Source organism: Prinia subflava, chromosome 1 (genome assembly GCF_021018805.1).
Source record: "Prinia subflava isolate CZ2003 ecotype Zambia chromosome 1, Cam_Psub_1.2, whole genome shotgun sequence".
In the NCBI taxonomy this organism is placed as follows: domain Eukaryota; kingdom Metazoa; phylum Chordata; class Aves; order Passeriformes; family Cisticolidae; genus Prinia; species Prinia subflava.
In genome coordinates, this window is record NC_086247.1 from 149,545,306 (window position 1) to 149,562,885 (window position 17,580).

Below are 17,580 nucleotides of genomic sequence, written 5' to 3' on the forward strand. Positions count from 1 at the left end.
CCCAGGAAAACATCAGGGCTTTTTGCTGCCTGACAGACACGGCACTGTGCAGTTCTCTGTTCTTACAAAGAGCAGAAGCTGAATTTGTTCTGCTGGGAGTGAAAGAAGTGGTTCTTGGAAGGAGAGCAATGCACACCTTTCACATCAAAAGAGGAAAAAACTTTTATTTGTGGGATGTTCCCTGGTTTCACCTGATGGCCAGACACTGGGGAGCTGTGTCAGTGTGCAGGAGCACAGGTTGCAGCAGTAGGGAAGGGTACAAAGCTTCTGCCAGAGTAAATCCTTGGGTGCAACTCACTAGTGTCTTGGAGCACCACTGCAGGACCATCAACCCAGGAGGAACGTGTGGGGTTGTTTTGGGGCTGGGTGGCAGCAGGTCCTGCCTGCAGAATCAGAGTAGCAGGCAGCGAGCCCAAGGTTTCATCCCAGCCCTCTCCTTTTCCCACTAGCTCGATTGCTGGTGTGACCTTTAAGCTTTCCCCTTGCAGATGTTGTTTGTTGTGATTTTTTTGCGTCTGTTCCTCGGTAAATGAGGGCTTGGAAGAAAACACCAGAGCTCGGCAAGCTGGAGGGCACGGGGGCTCCGTTTTCCATCGCCTCCTTGGGCTCCTCCCTCATCCATCCCCCGATTCCCAAGCTGCTCCCTGTAAGGATCTGGCTCCTTCTGTTTACCCAAAAGTGTGACATTGCCATCCTCCGGTGTTTGTTTAATCCCTTCCAGCTCCTGATCCCGCTGAAATCCCAGGAAGATTTGGACGAAGCGATGGAACAGCTGGAGCTGAGCCCTTCCCTGAAGAGCCTGCGGATCCTTGTGAGCGCTCCAAAGAAAGCGAATGTGAGCCCTCCACCTTCCCTGCTCCTCTGTGTCCGGAGTGAGATGCCTTGTTGTTGTGCTGGGGAGTGGAAAAGTCTCCTGACGGTGCAGAGCAGAGGGCAGGCTGGTTCTGAGAGGGCTCAGCCCTGCTCTGGCTCAGCTGCTCAGAAACCTTCCTGTGACAGCAGCCCGGAGACTGAGCTCAGCTCCCTCTGCCTGCTCCTGCATCCTGGGAAGGGTTAAATACCAGACTGACCCTCAAACGAGGTTAAACCCTGAGAGAACTCCCTGTGCTTTCTTTCTAGAGATGCTGCCACCATTCCTTCCCACCTCTGTGTTCAGGATGATGCTCTGGCCCTTGCCAGGCTGGGTGGCAGCGTGGGGCTGTCCCCTCCACGTGCTGCCGCCGTGCTAAAGGCTGGGAAGAGCAGACTGGAGAATCCTCCACTCTCATGCAGAACTGTCTGGGTTTTTTCCATCTTTATTTGTTTATTAGTTTTTCCTGAGCTCAGTGGTTTTGCAGTTAAGCCTGTTAGCTTGACCTTGCTTGCACAGAGTGTCTTGCCAAAGCACATGTCGTGCTGCCCCGAGCACAGGCTGTGAAGCAGGGGATTTGTAGATGTTGCAACTCTGTTTCTTCTTTTTATTTCCTAGAAGTACTGGAGAGACTGGGAGTCTTGAAACTCACAGTGCTTATCTCCATTCTGCTCACAGCTCTTGGAGCTTCTCCACTCTTTTTGAGAGGTTTGGGAAGTGCAGGGAGCAGAGCCCCAGGGGAAACTGAGGCATTGGTTGGGGTTTCCTACACCCTGGGTGGAAATGGGGCAGTTTGTGGGAACTCAGCAGTGCTGCTGAGAGCAGAGGAGCCAGGTGGGTTCCTGGCTGCCTTTGAGAGCAGGCCCTTCTCTTCCTGAAGTGTGTGGCCCTGCTCCTGTGTGTGAGAACACACGATTCTGAGGTCATACACGGAATTATCATAAAATCCCTGTTCACTGTAGCGTGTGGTCTTAGTAAAACCTGGCCACTACCAAGTTACCAGCTGGAAATGCATTTCTTTGCTCTTGCCTGTCTTCCCTGACCTTCCACTCTCTGTTCCTCTGCCCTGTTACAGAGGAACCTCTTAGTGCCTAGGCTGCCACTGGAGTCTAGGGAGCACGAAGGAGAGGTGCTAATTTTGGGATTGCAAGTCTTTCCAGTCCAGTGATCAGTCTCTGTGCCTATCTGGAGATAATGGAGTGCAGGAACAGACTTTTATGTCAAATAACTGTATTAGCCATTATCTGTGGGAGCTTAATCTTACTAGAGTGTTTTATTAGCAGATGTGGATTGTTTGTGAATGGTTTTTGGATCACTCTAGATTACGTGCATGTCTTCTTTCTTTTTTCTTTTTTTTTTTTTAATAGTTCTTGGGTAATAGGGTCAGGGGAAGCCAAATGCAGGGTTTCACATGGTGTGTCCACAGGGCTCTGGCCAGTTCTGATCATTCCCTTTGTCTGATCACCAGCTCCTGCAGCCAAACAACAGCAAGCAGCATGAGATGAGGATCTCCAGGTCCATGGGCGATATCATGGGGTCCCTGTACAAAGACTCCGAGAGGACGCGCAAATATTCCACAGGTCAGTGAAACACAGCGCTCCTGTGGGGAGCCCTGTGCTGTTCAACCTGGCCACCACCCCCTTCCTCTTTTTTTGTCACAACCCTGTGGGTGTTACAGTCTGCATGGCCAGCCTGATGTCCCCCACAGTAACTCAGTGCAGTTGCTGCTTGTCCTCAGCCTGAGGAGGAGACACTCTGCAGCCTGGGAGAGGTTGTGCTGAGCAGAGTCACTTTGAGCTCAAAAGCAGGGACCTGGGGTGTACTTTGGGGGTGGGAAATGCAGTGATTAAAATGTCCAGTTAATTTGATTCCACTGAGCTTTGTCAAAGTGAAAGGTGATGATCTATAGAAAGCCAAGGCTGTTTGGGATCTTTGGTTATTCCTTTAGCTGTGTGCTGTTCTGTGAGTATCTGTTCCCCTTTCTGAGGTGGCAGGATAATGTAGCTGAGTGGGCTCGGGCTCCTTAACTCCTGGGCTGGGACCAGCTTCACCACATAAGGACCAGATTTGTGTCTGTGTGCCATCAGTCTGTTCTTGTGGGTGAAATGGCATCTGTGGTGGCTGTCTCTGGGGTTTCCCAGGGGTGTGTGTGCAGTGTTTTGCAGTGGTGACATTCCCTTCCCTTCAGAGGTGCTGGAAGCAGGTACCTGCAACCCCTGAGACCAGGCTGGCAAATACCTGATCTCCTCTTGCAGCCCTGCAGGGACTGGAGTTTATTTGTAGCCTTGTGTGGTTTTCTCTTTGTTTTTTTGGGCTTGAGTTTGTGCTTTCCTTGCTTTCTAAAATACTCTGAGCTTTTTGAAATGCTGTTGATCAGCTGTGTGTAGGAGCTTTTGTGTGAAGATCCTTGTAGGATTTTGTAGAGAGCAGGGTGCCTTGTGCAGAACAAGTAAAGCAGTATGTGGAACTGTATAGCAGGAGTATAATTTCTGATATTCCAGCCTGCAGGCAGGATGAATGATTATTGCACACAGTAAATGTTTTCTGTGGGTGCAGGTTATAGGGTAATTCCTACAGATCTTTATTATTTTCATGCAAGTACTTGCCAGCTGTAGAACTGACAGCCTTGAATAAAGTGAGGCCCTGCTTCAGGAATACACATGGAGAAATACTTCATCCTCTAAAGATCCTCTGTACTTATATGGCAGTAAATACTTCCAAACTCTTCTCTGTGCAACAAAAGAGTGTTTTTCTCCAAGGACTCACCCCTTCTCTGTTTCATAGCCTGTGCTGATAACAAATCCTGTGCTTTGCTGCATCTCAGACAAGATGTATAGAAAATATTCTTCTAGGTTAGGTCCAACATACCCCTTGTACAGCCATGCCCAGCTCTCACTGATGCCAGGGGTGGGTGGCACATATGCAAGGGCTCTCTCTGAGCCTGGTCTTTGGATGTACCAGGCTTGTCTTTTTCTGTTGTTTTTCGGATTTTCTTCTAGCTCACGTGGTATTTGAGAGTTTGGCAGAGTCACTAGATGACCCTGAATGAAATGCACACATAAAGCACGGAGTCTCAGCAGGAACCATGCTTGAGCAAAACTTCCCTGCTGCCCTGGATTTTTTTGGTACATGTTAGGAGCAGAGAGCTGTGGCACTGGGAGCTGTCACTGTGGGAGCCTGAGCATGATGGGCAGGACTGGTTCCATGTGCAGCTGTGCCAGTGGGAAGATGGGTTCTTGCCAAATTAAGACTTTCCTACCAACTTTTCTGTTGTGCTTTGACCTGTCCTCTCTGTTTTGGAGCTGCTGGTTCCTGACCAGCTCTGCACCACTGACTGTGAGGTGTTACTGCCTTAGGAGTGCCCTGAGCCAGGGCAAGGCAGACAGGGTGAGATTTCAGCTCTGCAAGGGTGAGAGCCTGAGGTGCAAATGGGTTTTGAGGGAATACTCAAAGAGCAGAGTGGAGGAATGGACAGAATGAGCTGCTTGAGTCAAGGAAATGAAGGAGGAGCACTGGGCAGCAGCAGCTGTGGGGTGCAGACTGTGCTGATGTTGGGATTTACAGGAGCTAATGTGCCAAATTCCGAGTGCTTGGCACTTTTACATGGTCAGGTGGCAAAAGTAACCAGCCCAAGCATCAGCCATACCTGTTTCTTTTTCTATGTAAGCCATCAGTCTTGCAAAGAGGTTTCAACAAGCCCTCTGCATGACAACAGAAGGTCACTCCTTGCTTTGGGTTGTCTGGGATCTGTAGGAAGCTGCTGCAGCTCTGCTTAGAGCGTGCTCACAATTCAGTGGATGCATTTTTGAGCTCCTGAGTCAGGACTGGGCGATCCAGCAGCCAGGCAGAAACTCCAGAGAGCTGAAAGTGAGAGCAGCATTTCAGATGGAGCATTAAATCCAGAGTCAGGGAATAGACAGACAGACAGACATGATGCTGGGGTTTGTTTTCCTGGAGTGGGGATTTCACTGAACTTGGTGCACAGTCAAAAGACATCCTAAGAGGCTGTGAATTCTGTAGGAGAAACTCTTCTTCCCTTGCAGTCACAGGGCATTTCACAGTGTTTTTCCTTCTGCTGTCATCCAAGTGGTTGCTATCAAACGAGAATCTCAGTTCAGCTTTTCTCTTGAAACCACATTTAAAAGGAGATTTTAAGTGTCTTTATAATAAAAGGTGGTTCAGGGTCATGTTCTCCGTGTTTCTGAGATGTCTCATGTTTTTCTGCTGACTCTGCCGTGTAAGCAGCAGCGGAAAATAATAAAACTGTGTGTAATTGGCACAAGCACATTGCAAGGGAGGTAGATGTTCTGGGGAAGATTTAGCTATTTTTGCTTCTGCTAGGGAGAAAATGTCTTCATGCAGTGTCCCTGAAAAACCTTATGTAAAGTCAATATTTTCTTTTTTTTTTTTTTTTTTTGCCCATAAACTTTTTCAGTGGAAATCCCCTTCCAGTTTTCTGGTGGCCAGCAAAAGCACAAGGGAACTTGGACTGAGAAAAGAAACCTTTCTGGGTTCTGGATATTCAGATAACTGAGTAAATTGTTTTTATTTACTTTGAAGAAATGCATGTTTCAGAACATTATCCAAAAATTATTTAACAGCACCATTCCAGCATCACCATTTCGGTGGAAACATTTACCAGAAGCTTTATTTTACTTTATTTTATTTATTTTATTTTTTAATGGAAAACCAGACTGCTGAGCCATGGCTTCATGTACCAAACCAGGAGTACTGCAGGAGTTAGGATGGCTGACAGACATCTGCTCTGTTTTGAGAAGAGGAGGAAAGTTTATCTGTGTGCATTGTGTCAGCTGCTTTAGAGCTAGAAAATAGTTTCTGTCTTGCTTATTAGTTTAGAAGTACCCTAAATTTGCCTCAAATCAAAATGTAGAAATCCATGCTCAGAAGGATCAGCAAGGAGAGGAGGGAGACTTGTGGGCATCCCACTGGAAAAGAAGAAATTGAGGTAGATTTGATCCATCTGCTCACAGCTCCCCTTGACAGGAGCAGAGAGAGAAATTTCCAGCAGGTTTCTGTCCTTCTGCTGTGCAGCCCTGTCCTGAGCCTGGTGTTTCTGCCCATCCTGACATCGTGTCCCTGGTTTGGGAATGTCATCCCAGGGCTTGGCTCTCCGTGGCTGCAGCTGGGGGTGGTGGCAGCTGCCAGCAAACCCTGCCTGCCCTGCCTGCTCAGGGAACAGAAAAAGACAGCCCTCTTCCCTGCCTGGTGCTGGTGTGGAATGGGTGAAGTTCTGGGAAGAGCAGGGGAAGGATGGAGCCAGGGAATGCGGGGGCGGAGGGAGGCCGAGCCTGGCACAGGGGAGCTGGCTGGACGTGCAGCACCACGAGCCCTGCACATACTGCATGAAAGGCTCTTCTTGACTAAAGCTGCCAGAAGGGAACATGAAAGGCCCCAGCGGGTGCCAGCAGGGACTGAGAGTCTCCGTGCTGGCCCTGGGACACTCTGTGCTCTCGTCTCCAGGCTGTGGCTTTACTCTGGTGTGTGGAACATGGAGCAGGAGTCCCTCCCCAGAGCACCTTGTGCAGAGGGTAACCGAGGTCAGGTCTTCACCATTGCCAGCTCTGAGTTCAGGAGTCCCAAACAGAGCTGCTGAGATCTGCCCAGCTCTCTGCCTGTGCAGGAGTGTCTCCTCACAGCCTGTCCCATCCCCTCTGCAGCTGACATGTAATCCCACAGACCCCAGGACAGTCCCTTGGGGGCCTCCTCTCCCTGCCTGGTGCTGCTGCTGTTTGTTGAGTAGTAGGTCAAGTGTGAAGAGCATCTGAGATGTGTCAAACAAGCACATCTGGGCTTTTCTGTCTGTTTCTTCCTCTGCCTCAGGGTGGATTAATCAGCATTTTCCAACATATCCAATGTGCCTTGTGTTTTCCCCACTATGAATTAAGCCTGCCATAAAGTACCACTGTTGCTGTCTTTCTCTGACCCTTGTTTTCCATTCTTCCTCTCCTCCAGCAGCACTGGGATTGCCTGAGGTATTGTTAACAGAGCAGGATAGGGCTGGAGTGGGGAATCAACCCTGAGCTCCAGAGCTCTGCTCCCAGCCCTCCCCACGTTTCTGCCAGTGGAAGAGTATGCATGGATGCAAAGCAGCAGCAACCAGTGCTCCTGGAGGTGTGAAACTAAAAATTACTTTGGGCAGCACTTCTACCCAAACAGCCTGGCTTCACTCCAGCACTTTCCAAGCATGCAAAAGCCTAAGCACTTTGTTTAATTTCCTTACCTGCTGGGAAATAGCTGGTGTCTCATCCCCTTTTAAAGTTTTTGGCAGGAAATGTGGCTCTGGAAGGTCAAACACAGCTGATCTGTGGCTGTGGGTAGTTGTTACAGGCAAAGGCTTAATGCAAGATCATGCAAGGTCTTTGTGCTTGTGACAAATCTGGTTTAACTCTCTGGTTCAAACAGGGCATGTACAGATCTTTGTAAAATCATAGTGAAAGGGTTTCTGGATAACAAATGGGTCACTGGAGCAAGAGATCCAAAGGTGTGTGAGCAGACCACTGCTCATTGCAGTAGGAACAGAAATGCTCAGCAGAGCTGAGGTACAGCAGTTACACCTCACTAAATCCTCCAGCAGCTTTTTGGGGCAAGAGCCACCCAAATGTCCTTGTGCTGCATTCCAGATTGACATCTGCTAAGCAAACAAGGGGCTGCTGATGCAGTGATTTGTTCAGGGTGCCCAAACCGCTCAATAGTGAAAAGTTTATTTGTTTATCTTCAAAGAGAGGATGCTGTACTTCCCAACTGGTTTTGTTTGAGGGCTGGTGGAAAGCCAGTTCGTTATGAGTGTTGCAGCACTCGAGAAATTCTCTCCTCTTGATGTTGGCATTACTTCAGCTGGAGTTTTTTCACTGTGTTCTTATCCTGCAGGAAATCTGTGAAGGAGAAAATAGGAAGAAGAAGAAAAAAAAAAGTAACTCAAAGCCATATGACTTTTATTTTTACAATCTAAGCAAAGAGTCAGAAGGAAGATGTAGCATGGGACAGACAAATCTGTGTGTTTGATGTAAATCCAGCAAAAAAGGCCTGATTTAGTGATCTTTATTAATGGTGGTGTGACACTGTTAACATTCACAGCTCCTGATGTGTATCTGCTGAAGTGAAAGGTGGGAACTCGGGTTCATAGTGTTGATCATGCAGAGGAATTTATTCCAGCGTCCATCTGGCACAGTAACTGTGGTGCAGAGTAGCAGCAGAAGAGGCAGAAGTGTTGTGTTGATGGATCAGTGTTGACTTTCCATGATGTGCTAGGCCCCTTCCCAGTACCTTTTTCTTGTGCTCAGCCCTGGACACGTTAGCAAATGGTAGTAATGAACCCAAGAACTGGTGAGAGTGCCACAAAATAGGTACAATATGGGAGGAAATGCATCTCCATGTGCTTTCTGTCTCCTGGAGGATGTGTGCTTTTCAGAAGTCTGCATGAAAACAAGTTCTGGTGTTTGCAAGCTCACGTTGCATGATGCTGACCAGCTGAAGCTCCAGCACGGATCCCTGTCAGCAATTCCTTGCCATGGAGTGATGACAGCACAGGGATGGAGGGGAGGGACTGCAGGGAGTCAGGCAGAGCCAAGACTCTGCAGCTGGGCCAAGCAAGGGCAGCAAATCCCTAAAGCTGAGAAAGGCACAAGGATAGCATGGATTTGGGGGAATAAACAGGAGGAATGGAACATCTTCATAAAGAAGCTGTGGAGTTCTCTCCCAGGTGTAAAATGGAAATCACCTGCTGAACGAGCCCTGTGAGGGAGCCAGTGGAAGCTTTGCTGTCTGTGCATAGGATGCTCAGGATAGAGGCTCTGGGGTTATAGACAGGGGAGACAATTCCCTTGGCTAAAAATGGGACAAACTAATCCCATAGGTCATTCCTGCCCTGGGGTTTTGGGATTTGAGGGCTGGTTTATCTTCCTCTTTACTTTCATGTAGGGAGAGGGGGGAGAAGTGGATATTTGAGTGCAAGTTGTTTTCCATATAACAATTGCTTCAGGGATGTTGCACTGAGCACAGCCGGGCTGTTTCCCAGATGCCTGGACAAGGCAGTGACCTGCTTCAGGGAGGGAAGGGGAGGTGGATTTGTGGATTGTGGTTTGCTTTGAGATTGACTGATTGTATCACAGCAGAGTGGTCCCACAGTAGCAAACTCTCCCTGTTGCTAAAGCTTTGGGGGATGCCCATAACCAGCATCACACCTCTAGCCCCATTCCCATCCCCATGAGTTCCAACCCAGCAGGTCTCCAGCAGCTCTGTGCTGACAGGAGCAGCGTTTCTGGAGGGGTTTGGCCGGGCAGGTCCCCTCCCTGAGCTGTGTGTGTCCCTGCAGGGTCCCTGCACACGGGCCGGAGCTCGCCGCCGCCGGGCAGCGTTCCCGAGGAGCAGCAGCAGATCGCCCGCCAGGGGTCCTACACCAGCATCAACAGCGAGGGCGAGTTCATCCCCGAGACCATGGACCAGAACGTGAGCAGGGCTGGGGCTGGGGGCAGGCTGGGCTGGGAGGGCTGCAGAGGGATGGGCTCTCAATAAAACTGCTGTTCATTGGGATGAGGCTGGGCTGGGAGGGCTGCACAGAGATGGGCTCGTAATAAAACTGCTGGTTACTGCATAGATGGATTCACAGCAATCTTGGGTCGTGGGTAACAAGAGCCAGCTTAAAGTTGCCAGGTACAACTGAAAACATGCTTGAGAGACCCTTAAGTTCTGGTTGCAATACATTTTATCTTTTTCTGTGCTGAATATGCTGATTTACAACATCCAGCCAGTGTAAGACACAAATCCTATAGAATCTACATACAGCCTATTAGAAGTACTACATTACCATGCAGTGTTACATTTTAAATCCTAAAAGCTGCTTTCTAGATCCTTTTTCGCTTCCCTGTCACATTGGCTGGGTCCCTCCGACCTTGGCATCCCTTAATTTGCCAAGGGTATTGTTCAATCAAGAAATAATTCACCTTTAGCTGGCTAAACCATTGTTTTTCCAGTTGTTCACTGACTGGCTTGGAATTGTATACATCAAAACTTGCTTTCATTTCTACTTCGTTTATAGGTTTCATATCCTCAAAATCTTTTGCCGAGCAATCATATTTATAAGACTTTCCTGTTTCATCTTTCCCAACACTGAGCTGGGTGTCAGGAGGCTGCGCTGTGAGAGCTGTTCCCACTGTTCAGCCCCAGCAGTGCCTGTACCTGGGGCTCAGGCCAGCTTCTTCTAGGAGTGGGTGCCCCTGGGCTTGATGTGCCTGGGAAAGTCCAGGAACCCCGAGAGCCAGCTGCTGTGGGGATGGCAAGTGTGCCCCAGGTAGCTCTGGGGCAGCACAGATGTGGGCACACGTGTGCACCAGCTGCCAGGCCCTCGTGGCCACGGCATTCCCAGATCCCAGGGCCATGAGGGAATGTGCCAAGCAAACGATTGCCTGTGATTGCAACAGCCTGGGGATGTCAGCAGCTCTGGCTGCTTCCCGTGGGGTGTTTCTGCCTGAGCTCCAGTTACAGTTCTTGGCTCTGCCCACAGCCTCTGTGGTTTTGTGTCTCTTTCCATTCCCCATTTATTTTTTAAATTTTTTTTAACTCTCTTAATAAGGAGATTGTCTATTCCAGTCCCTCAGTAGTAAAAGAGCAGCAAGTTCCTCAGTGCTGAGCAGTACTTCATGCTCCAGTTAATTTGGTACCCACAGTGAGGGAAACTGCAGTGTCAAGGGACCACAGTGGGAGCAGCTTTTACCTCCCTTCCCATTTGTATTTCTGCTCAATCTATAGCTCTGAAGAGCTCAGTATAGATCCTGTGAAGTCAGCTGGGCTGTCTGAGCACATGTCATTCTTACAAAGCTCTTGGAAACGCAGGACCAAGCTCCAGAGTTTGCAGGAGGGACATCTGGAAGGCACTAAACCCATCAGGCTGCTATGGGGAGATGTGTATTTCCTACACTCAAAAGCACCCACTAGCTCCACATTTGCATGCAGGCTGTGCTGGTGTTTCCATGGCAAAGCTGTGTTTTCAACAGTTTATTATACAGCCATTAATAAAATCAGAAGTCACTCCGGGTGAGTCTTGGCAGCGTCAGAGTGCAGATGTATCGTGTGCTCCTTGCAGCCAAAAGTTGGCTCTCTATTGTTTTCACATGTCTCCAAAACATGTTGGGGAGGATTAAGACAAAGTGTGTGTATGTGCAGGGGGAGGGTCCCCGTGACCCCCTTGGGTGTAAATCAGCCCAGCTCCACTGGCTGTTCATGGAGCTCCATTAATTCAGAGCCCTGAACTGCTCTGGATGAAGATTCCCAGATGCTCTCCTTGCTTTTCCCCAGCATCACACCGTGGGTGGCCTGCAGCCCTTTGCTGGCAAATTAGAAGCAGGGAAAGGGGGTTTGGGGAATGGTTTGGGGTTTTTTTGTCTATTCTCATTGAGCAGCCGTGCTTTTCCCTATATGGGCTTTGCCTTCACAATGTCCTTGTACTGCTGCTTCCATATGTGCCTCCTGGAAAACCACTCAGAAGCTGGAGCTTGCTGCCTTTTTGGGAATGCCCCTGTGCAACCCAGTGATGCAACTGTGGTCTTGAGACCAGCCTGGCAGATGAACAGAGGCTGAGTATGGAGCATGCTCCAATTCCCAATTTTATGCTTTTGAGAAATGAGTCTGTTTCAGCTTTAACTGCTGGAAGAGACCTGGCATGGCTGGCAGAGGTGGGGAGTGGGTTCTGCCAGAGTGCTTGCTCCTCTTTGGCCTAGTGAATTTAGAAGGAGGCTTTGGGGTTAAAAACTAGGAAGCAGAGAAAAATTGCACTTTGCATTTGGGACTGCCTGGCCAGAACAGCACGAGCTGTTCATGACAAGCGGCCGAGGAGGGCTGACAGGAACAGCCTGTGGAAAGAGAGGCTGCTGGGGAAGGAGGAGCAGTGTGGGAAGAGCAAAGTGTGGCTCCACATGGTGTTTAACCCTCGTTGCTCAGCTTTCTCAGGAATGAGCTGTGGAGCAGGGGTTGGTGGATGTCCACAGCCAGGAGGGAGCATGGCACTGCTGTGGCATTGCCGTGGCACCACCGGCAGCGCAGCGTGGCCCGGAGCAGGCTCTGCTCCATGTGGAAGTGCACACAGCTCCAGGGTTTACCACTCCACACAAACCCTCTATTGTTACTAACCAGCTATAAATAACCCTGGCCAGTACAATGTCTCATCCAGGAAGCAACACAAATGCAGCTTTTGACTCACTGAGCTGGTGAGAGCCAAGCTGGTTCTTCCAGCCAAAACCCTGATGATGCTGTGCTTATCAGTGGAGAGGAAGGCTGGGCTCGTGTGCCAGGGCAGCTTGGGAAATCTGGAGTCCAGGGCTGCAGTCCTGGCTGTGGTACACATTATCCACTTGGCCTTGGGCACATCATTTGTGTCCTGATACATATTTTCCTTTAGTAGTGATATTATTATTTCTCACAGATACTTGGAGCACTTTGAATCTCACTGACTTCTCCGCAGGCTTTGAGCATCAGGGAGTTAATTATCTTTGCTTCATCAAATAGCAGTTGGAAAGAACAGTAATGCAGAGAAGGCATCAGAAATGGGTGATCCTGCAGAGGTCTGCTAGTTCTGGAGCTTGGAGAGCTACGGTGCATGGCTTTATTGTTTCCCCTTTTCTGTCTCTGTCAGATGCTTGAAGCGTTCATCAGCCCCGATGACTCGCTGTCTGGGAGCTGCCAGTCGCTGGACAGGTCTGTGGACAGGTGAGTTGTGTGTGTCACTGTGTTCACAGGCTGAGCTGCAGCCTCTGCTGCACAGCAGGAGAGGAGCAGGGTCAGTGGCAACCCCCGGGGTTTCTGTTGGGATGAGGATGCACCTGAGCAAAGCAAATTTGTCTTTATCGCTGAAAACCAGATCCTAGCACAGATGTCTGTGCAATGGTATGATTTGAATTGCAGTAATCTGAGGTGGACAGAGACAGCCTAGGTTTTCTTTTTTGTCTTTTGAGATGAAAATTCTCACAGAATCACACAATGGTGTGGGTTGGAAAGGACCTTAAAGATCATCCAGTTCCACTCCCCTGCCATGAACAACAACACCTTCCACTAGACCAGGTTGCTCAATGCTCCGTTTGGCCTGGCCTTGAACTCTTCCAGGGTTGGGCACCCACAGTTTCTCTGGGCAGCCTGTTCCAGTGCTGCACCACCCTCACAGCACCTCCTTCCCCTCTGGCCCTCTGCAGTCAGCAGGTCAATATTCCCTCAGCCTCTCCGTGCCTCCTCCTCCCCGGGCATGCTGTCTGCTCTCCGCTGACCACTGGCAAACCCAGCAGCCCCTGTGCAGTGCCAGCAGCCACAGACGTGTCAGTCAAGGTGCTGAGGACACCAGATGAGCAGTAACTAAGTTTAGCTACTCAGCAGGAAGCAACTGGGACACGCTGTACTAACCCAGGCTGCGATTCAGCGGCCGGTGCCATTGAGCTGGACCCCGGCTCACACGTGCACACAATCCGTGTGTTTGCTGCTGTGCAGGGTGAACTGTGGATAAGACACAGTGTCCTTTTGGGAAGCAGTCTGGTTTTTTTTCCGTCTGCATCAAAGATTTTCTATTTTTCCCCGCTGTTGCTGTTGCCATACAGCCCCGGGGCTGCGTTCCAGGGCCTGGGTTGAGCTGATTGTGTGGCGTGCTTTGGGTTTGCAGCTCCGTGCGCTTTGGATCTGTCTCAGCATCGAGGTCCATTTCCTTTTTGTGGCTTTTAATAATTTCCTGTGGTGTATTTGCTCATTGTCACGGCTCTATCGAAGCTGCATTCCTTGTGTTCCCAGCCTGTCTGCCCCAGCTTTGCTTTTGCACGGGTTTTGCCAAGAGGAACAGCAGAAGGAGCAGAGGCTGTTTGTAACACTGCTGTGAACTGAGAGAAGAACTTTAGGCTTTCAGCTCTCTGTTTGTGAGAGGGTGGCGTGGGCTGATTTCGTGTGCAAAGCAGGCAGATGTGTTCAGTCATGGGTCAAGGAGTTGGAAAAGGCACGAGGAGGGATATATTATTCCAAGGAAGAGGAGTAAGTGGGACTATTCCTGCAAAGAGGTGGCAGAGACAGTTGTTTGGGATGGCATCAGCCCAAGAGGACAGAGAAAGTCACCAGGCTGAGGGTTAGGAACAGCACCACAAGCTCTTTGCCGTGATCAGCAGGAAACAGCAATGATCAGCACTGACATGAGTAGCTTTCAGAGCACTTTACAAAGCTGATTTCTACTCTGTGCCCAGGCTGTTAAAAGAGAGAGTGGAAAACCCACATGCCCAGATCACTCTTTAAGAGCCTGGGGTGGAATTGGGACTGCTGGAATCCCTCGTGGTGCTTTTTCATCCTCTCACTGCAGTTTAAAGACCTTGAGGCACCAATACCACCCTCTCCCTCCTGGTCTCGAGGGAGGCTGCAGGTTCCAGTGGTGGTGCAGTGTCCCTGTGTGAGGAAGGTGGGAGGGGATGTTGGACAGAAGGGAAAACTGCATGAACTGAGTGTGACTGAAGGACTCTGGTGTGTACACTGCAGCAGCTGAGCAGTGTTCATGGAAAGCAGAGGTGTGTGGGTGAACACTTGACCTTGAGAAGCCTGTGGCTCTCCTTCTGTGCTGCCTCATGCAAAGGGGTGATGATCTTTGGCTGCTTTATTTCAGCCTGGTGACTGTGGGGTTTGCAGCATCCCTTCTATTTGTCCCTGTGATCCAGCCAAAAAACCAATCATTCTTGTGCAGGATGAGGATGGAAGCTCAGTGATCAGTGCAGCTTGTGGTTTATCCTGTCCTTTCCCTAGTTGATTAATTCCATAGCCTTTCTGATATAATAAATGAATCTTTTTTTTTTTTTTTCCATCTCTTTGCAGCCCTCCCTTTTCCCAAACCCCTGTTCCTGGAAGGAAGAGCCATCCCAAAGATGGTCTTGATTGCATGGGTAAGCACTCTTGGTGGTTTGTATTTGCTGAAAAGTATGAAAAGCATATAGTAAAGAGGCTGCATGAAGACTATTAGAGAGATGGCACTGCATGAAAAGTAATTAAAAGCAATCAAGCAAACCAATTCCATGGCTTAGGTAACCCTTCAGAATTGACCCTGCAATGATCAAACATGAATGTTCTCTAAAATCAAAAGGAGCATCAAACATAGGCAGGGCTGCTCTTGTCTTCATTAAACCTTCTTGACTTAGCAGCAATACCTTTGGGACTGGTTAGGGAATCAATTGACAGCAACATTAGTCCAAAGTGGGCAGCTGGGGCCCTGAGGTGGATGGATGCAAGCAAGGAAAGCTGCTGAGAGAGAGGTGTTGGAAGATGCTGCTGAAGGGTCCATGCTCTTGTTGTGTTTGCAGACCACTGCAAGGTGCTGGCAAGCTGGGAACAGCCTTGTGGGATCAGCTTTTTTCTCTCTTTTGTCATGTGGGAGTTGCCCCTTCAGGATCTCGACTTCCTACATAGCAAACCCCAGCTCTCTAGGGAGCTACACCTCTTCCACTTGCATGAATAATAATCTGCAATAGTGCACAGGCTGTGAGAGAAACTGTGCTGGTGCTTGCACAGATCATAGGTTACTGCTTAATCACTTCTGAACATCCAGCTGGTTAAATAATGGAAACTCTGTAATATTGTAATGACTTGCACTATTAAAAATGAGCAAATGGCAGCCAGCCTGTGGCAGGATAACTCATTGCTGGCCTGAGGCAGGATTTCTAGATTGAGCTGCAGAGATGAGGCTGCAGTCAGCCCTCGTTGCTGAAGGTTTTAATGCTCCCCCCGTGGCATTTTGCTTTGAGACACCTCTGGGCACCGTTGCTCACACGTGGCTCACTGAGAGCCTCTTGCCCTGTCCTTGTTGCTCCTCTTGCTGACCATATTTCAGCCATTATGTGCTCTTTTTGGCAATCACACCGAAGTACAGCAGAGGCCAGGAGTGGCCTCTGAGGAGCGGCTGCTGGCCCCAGGCTAAGACAAACAAACAATCAGAAGGAGCTGTGTCATTAGAATTGGATTGGAGGGAAAAACAGCAGGTGAAAGAAGGGGGTGGAATGACAGATATTTTAATCTCGAGTTATTTGGTGCTACCAGCAATGGCTTCCTGTGCTGTGGTTTTTATTAAAAAAAAATATGTCCTTATCTTGCATGCCATCCATCCCTCTCATCATCCAGTGTCCAAACTCTGATGGTCTTTAATCCCTTCTGTATATTCTATCTTTCTAGTATTTAATCAAATAAATATAAAAGTTTGGAGCTCTGGAGGTTTAAATTGGCTTTCAGAGGGGAGGAGTCACATCTGAGAAGAAAGAGGGGAGATATTATCTGGTGTTACTCAAGTGCTGGATTTTTTTGCATTTCCCTGGAAATAGCTGATATCAGAGCAAAGGTTTTGGAGTGGATGTGTCTAGGCCTGACCCTGCCTGGCAGTTCTGTTTCCACGCTGATTTTTTCACATTTTCCAAGTGCAATTAAGATGTTTGAGTCCTCTGCCTTGGAAACCCAGCATGGTCTGTGTTAATGCCCTGCCTTGCACATGAACAATGTGGACCAGAGTCCATAAATTCTGCAGTTAAACCTCTGCTTTAGGGGGACCAAGGGCAGTGTGTCTAACCCTGATTTTCCACTGAAGAGTTTGTGGCTGTGGGAGGGACTGTGTTTGTGACAGGGAGCCTTGGGGTTCGTAGGGTTGTGTAAATGAACACCTTGTCACCTCCTTGCCTCTAACTCAGTGTTTCCCATAAGAAACACTCTGGGCATTTGGTACTGAGCTGATCTCAGAAAAATTTTTGTGTTTTTTCCTGCTGCCAGATTTTGACATCCCCTTCTGTGAGAGGTTTGGGAAGGGTGGGACCTTCCCGAGGCAGTACCATCTCTCCCAGAGCCGCAAGGACTACAGTGACGGTAAGGAGGCAGTGGAGGCTCAGGGAGGGAGGTGACCAGGCCTGGGACTGGAGAGACTTGGGAAGGAGAGGTTTCTAACAGAGGGAGAACCATCCTTTATGTGCTTTGGGATTCCCTTGTGTCTTCAGGAGGGTGTTCTCTGTGAGACCTTGTGGCTCTGCTCTTGGGGAATGCTGAGCATCTACAGCCTCTGCTTGCACCTCCTGTTTAATGTAGCCATGGGGATGATTGGTATTTCTCATCCCTGCAAGTATCAACCTTCCTGTTCCCCTAACTTGCTTGTTTTTGAGGATGCTTGTTGTGACCTTTACAGCAGGTTTCTCACTGAGCTGTAGGAAATCCCCAAGCAATTTCAGTGTAGCAGAATCTGTTTGCTTCTCTGGTTTAAGCCAGTGAGCTCTGAGCTTTGGGGCTCGCTCCATCACCTTTTTCCTGCTCGTTCTTTCACCATATGAGACTGCAAGTCGTGGGAGGCAAAAATTCCCTTGGGAAAAATGTACTGAGGATGTGCAGAGAGAGCATATGGAGCTTTCCAGAATGAACTTCATCTCTCACTGACACCCCTGTGAAAGCAGGTCTGGCCCTGCTGTGTGGTCATTTGTATGTGGACTTAGGGGATGGCAGGGATAATTTTCAATGTAAATCTCTGCCTGTTCAGTGTTTAATTGTGATTAACAACCAACAAACCCCCTGATGTAATTAAACTGTTGCAAACCCCTCTGGAAACATCTGTGTTAGATGTAATGCCTGCTGTTATCAGCTCTTAAATTGAATTTAAAATCTTCACAGGGCTTTGCTTCAGTTTCATTACACTTGCCTTGTTTAATTTGAGGATGTGAGGATCTGGGCAGTGCTGTGAGAAGCTGGTG

At 49.0% G+C, this 17,580-nt stretch overlaps 1 protein-coding gene across 2 annotated transcripts in view; it reads left to right on the top strand.

Moving 5' to 3' along the window:
* Positions 1 to 17,580, top strand: part of LOC134560542 (mitogen-activated protein kinase kinase kinase 3-like) — a 77,834-nt gene that overhangs the window by 50,476 nt on the left and 9,778 nt on the right. For both annotated transcript variants that reach the window (XM_063416656.1, XM_063416666.1), the window contains exons 6-11: positions 722 to 835; positions 2,319 to 2,430; positions 9,183 to 9,316; positions 12,495 to 12,568; positions 14,687 to 14,754; positions 16,619 to 16,711. In XM_063416656.1, the coding sequence (XP_063272726.1) occupies positions 722 to 835; positions 2,319 to 2,430; positions 9,183 to 9,316; positions 12,495 to 12,568; positions 14,687 to 14,754; positions 16,619 to 16,711 (595 nt within the window). The remainder of the gene's footprint in view (positions 1 to 721; positions 836 to 2,318; positions 2,431 to 9,182; positions 9,317 to 12,494; positions 12,569 to 14,686; positions 14,755 to 16,618; positions 16,712 to 17,580) is intronic.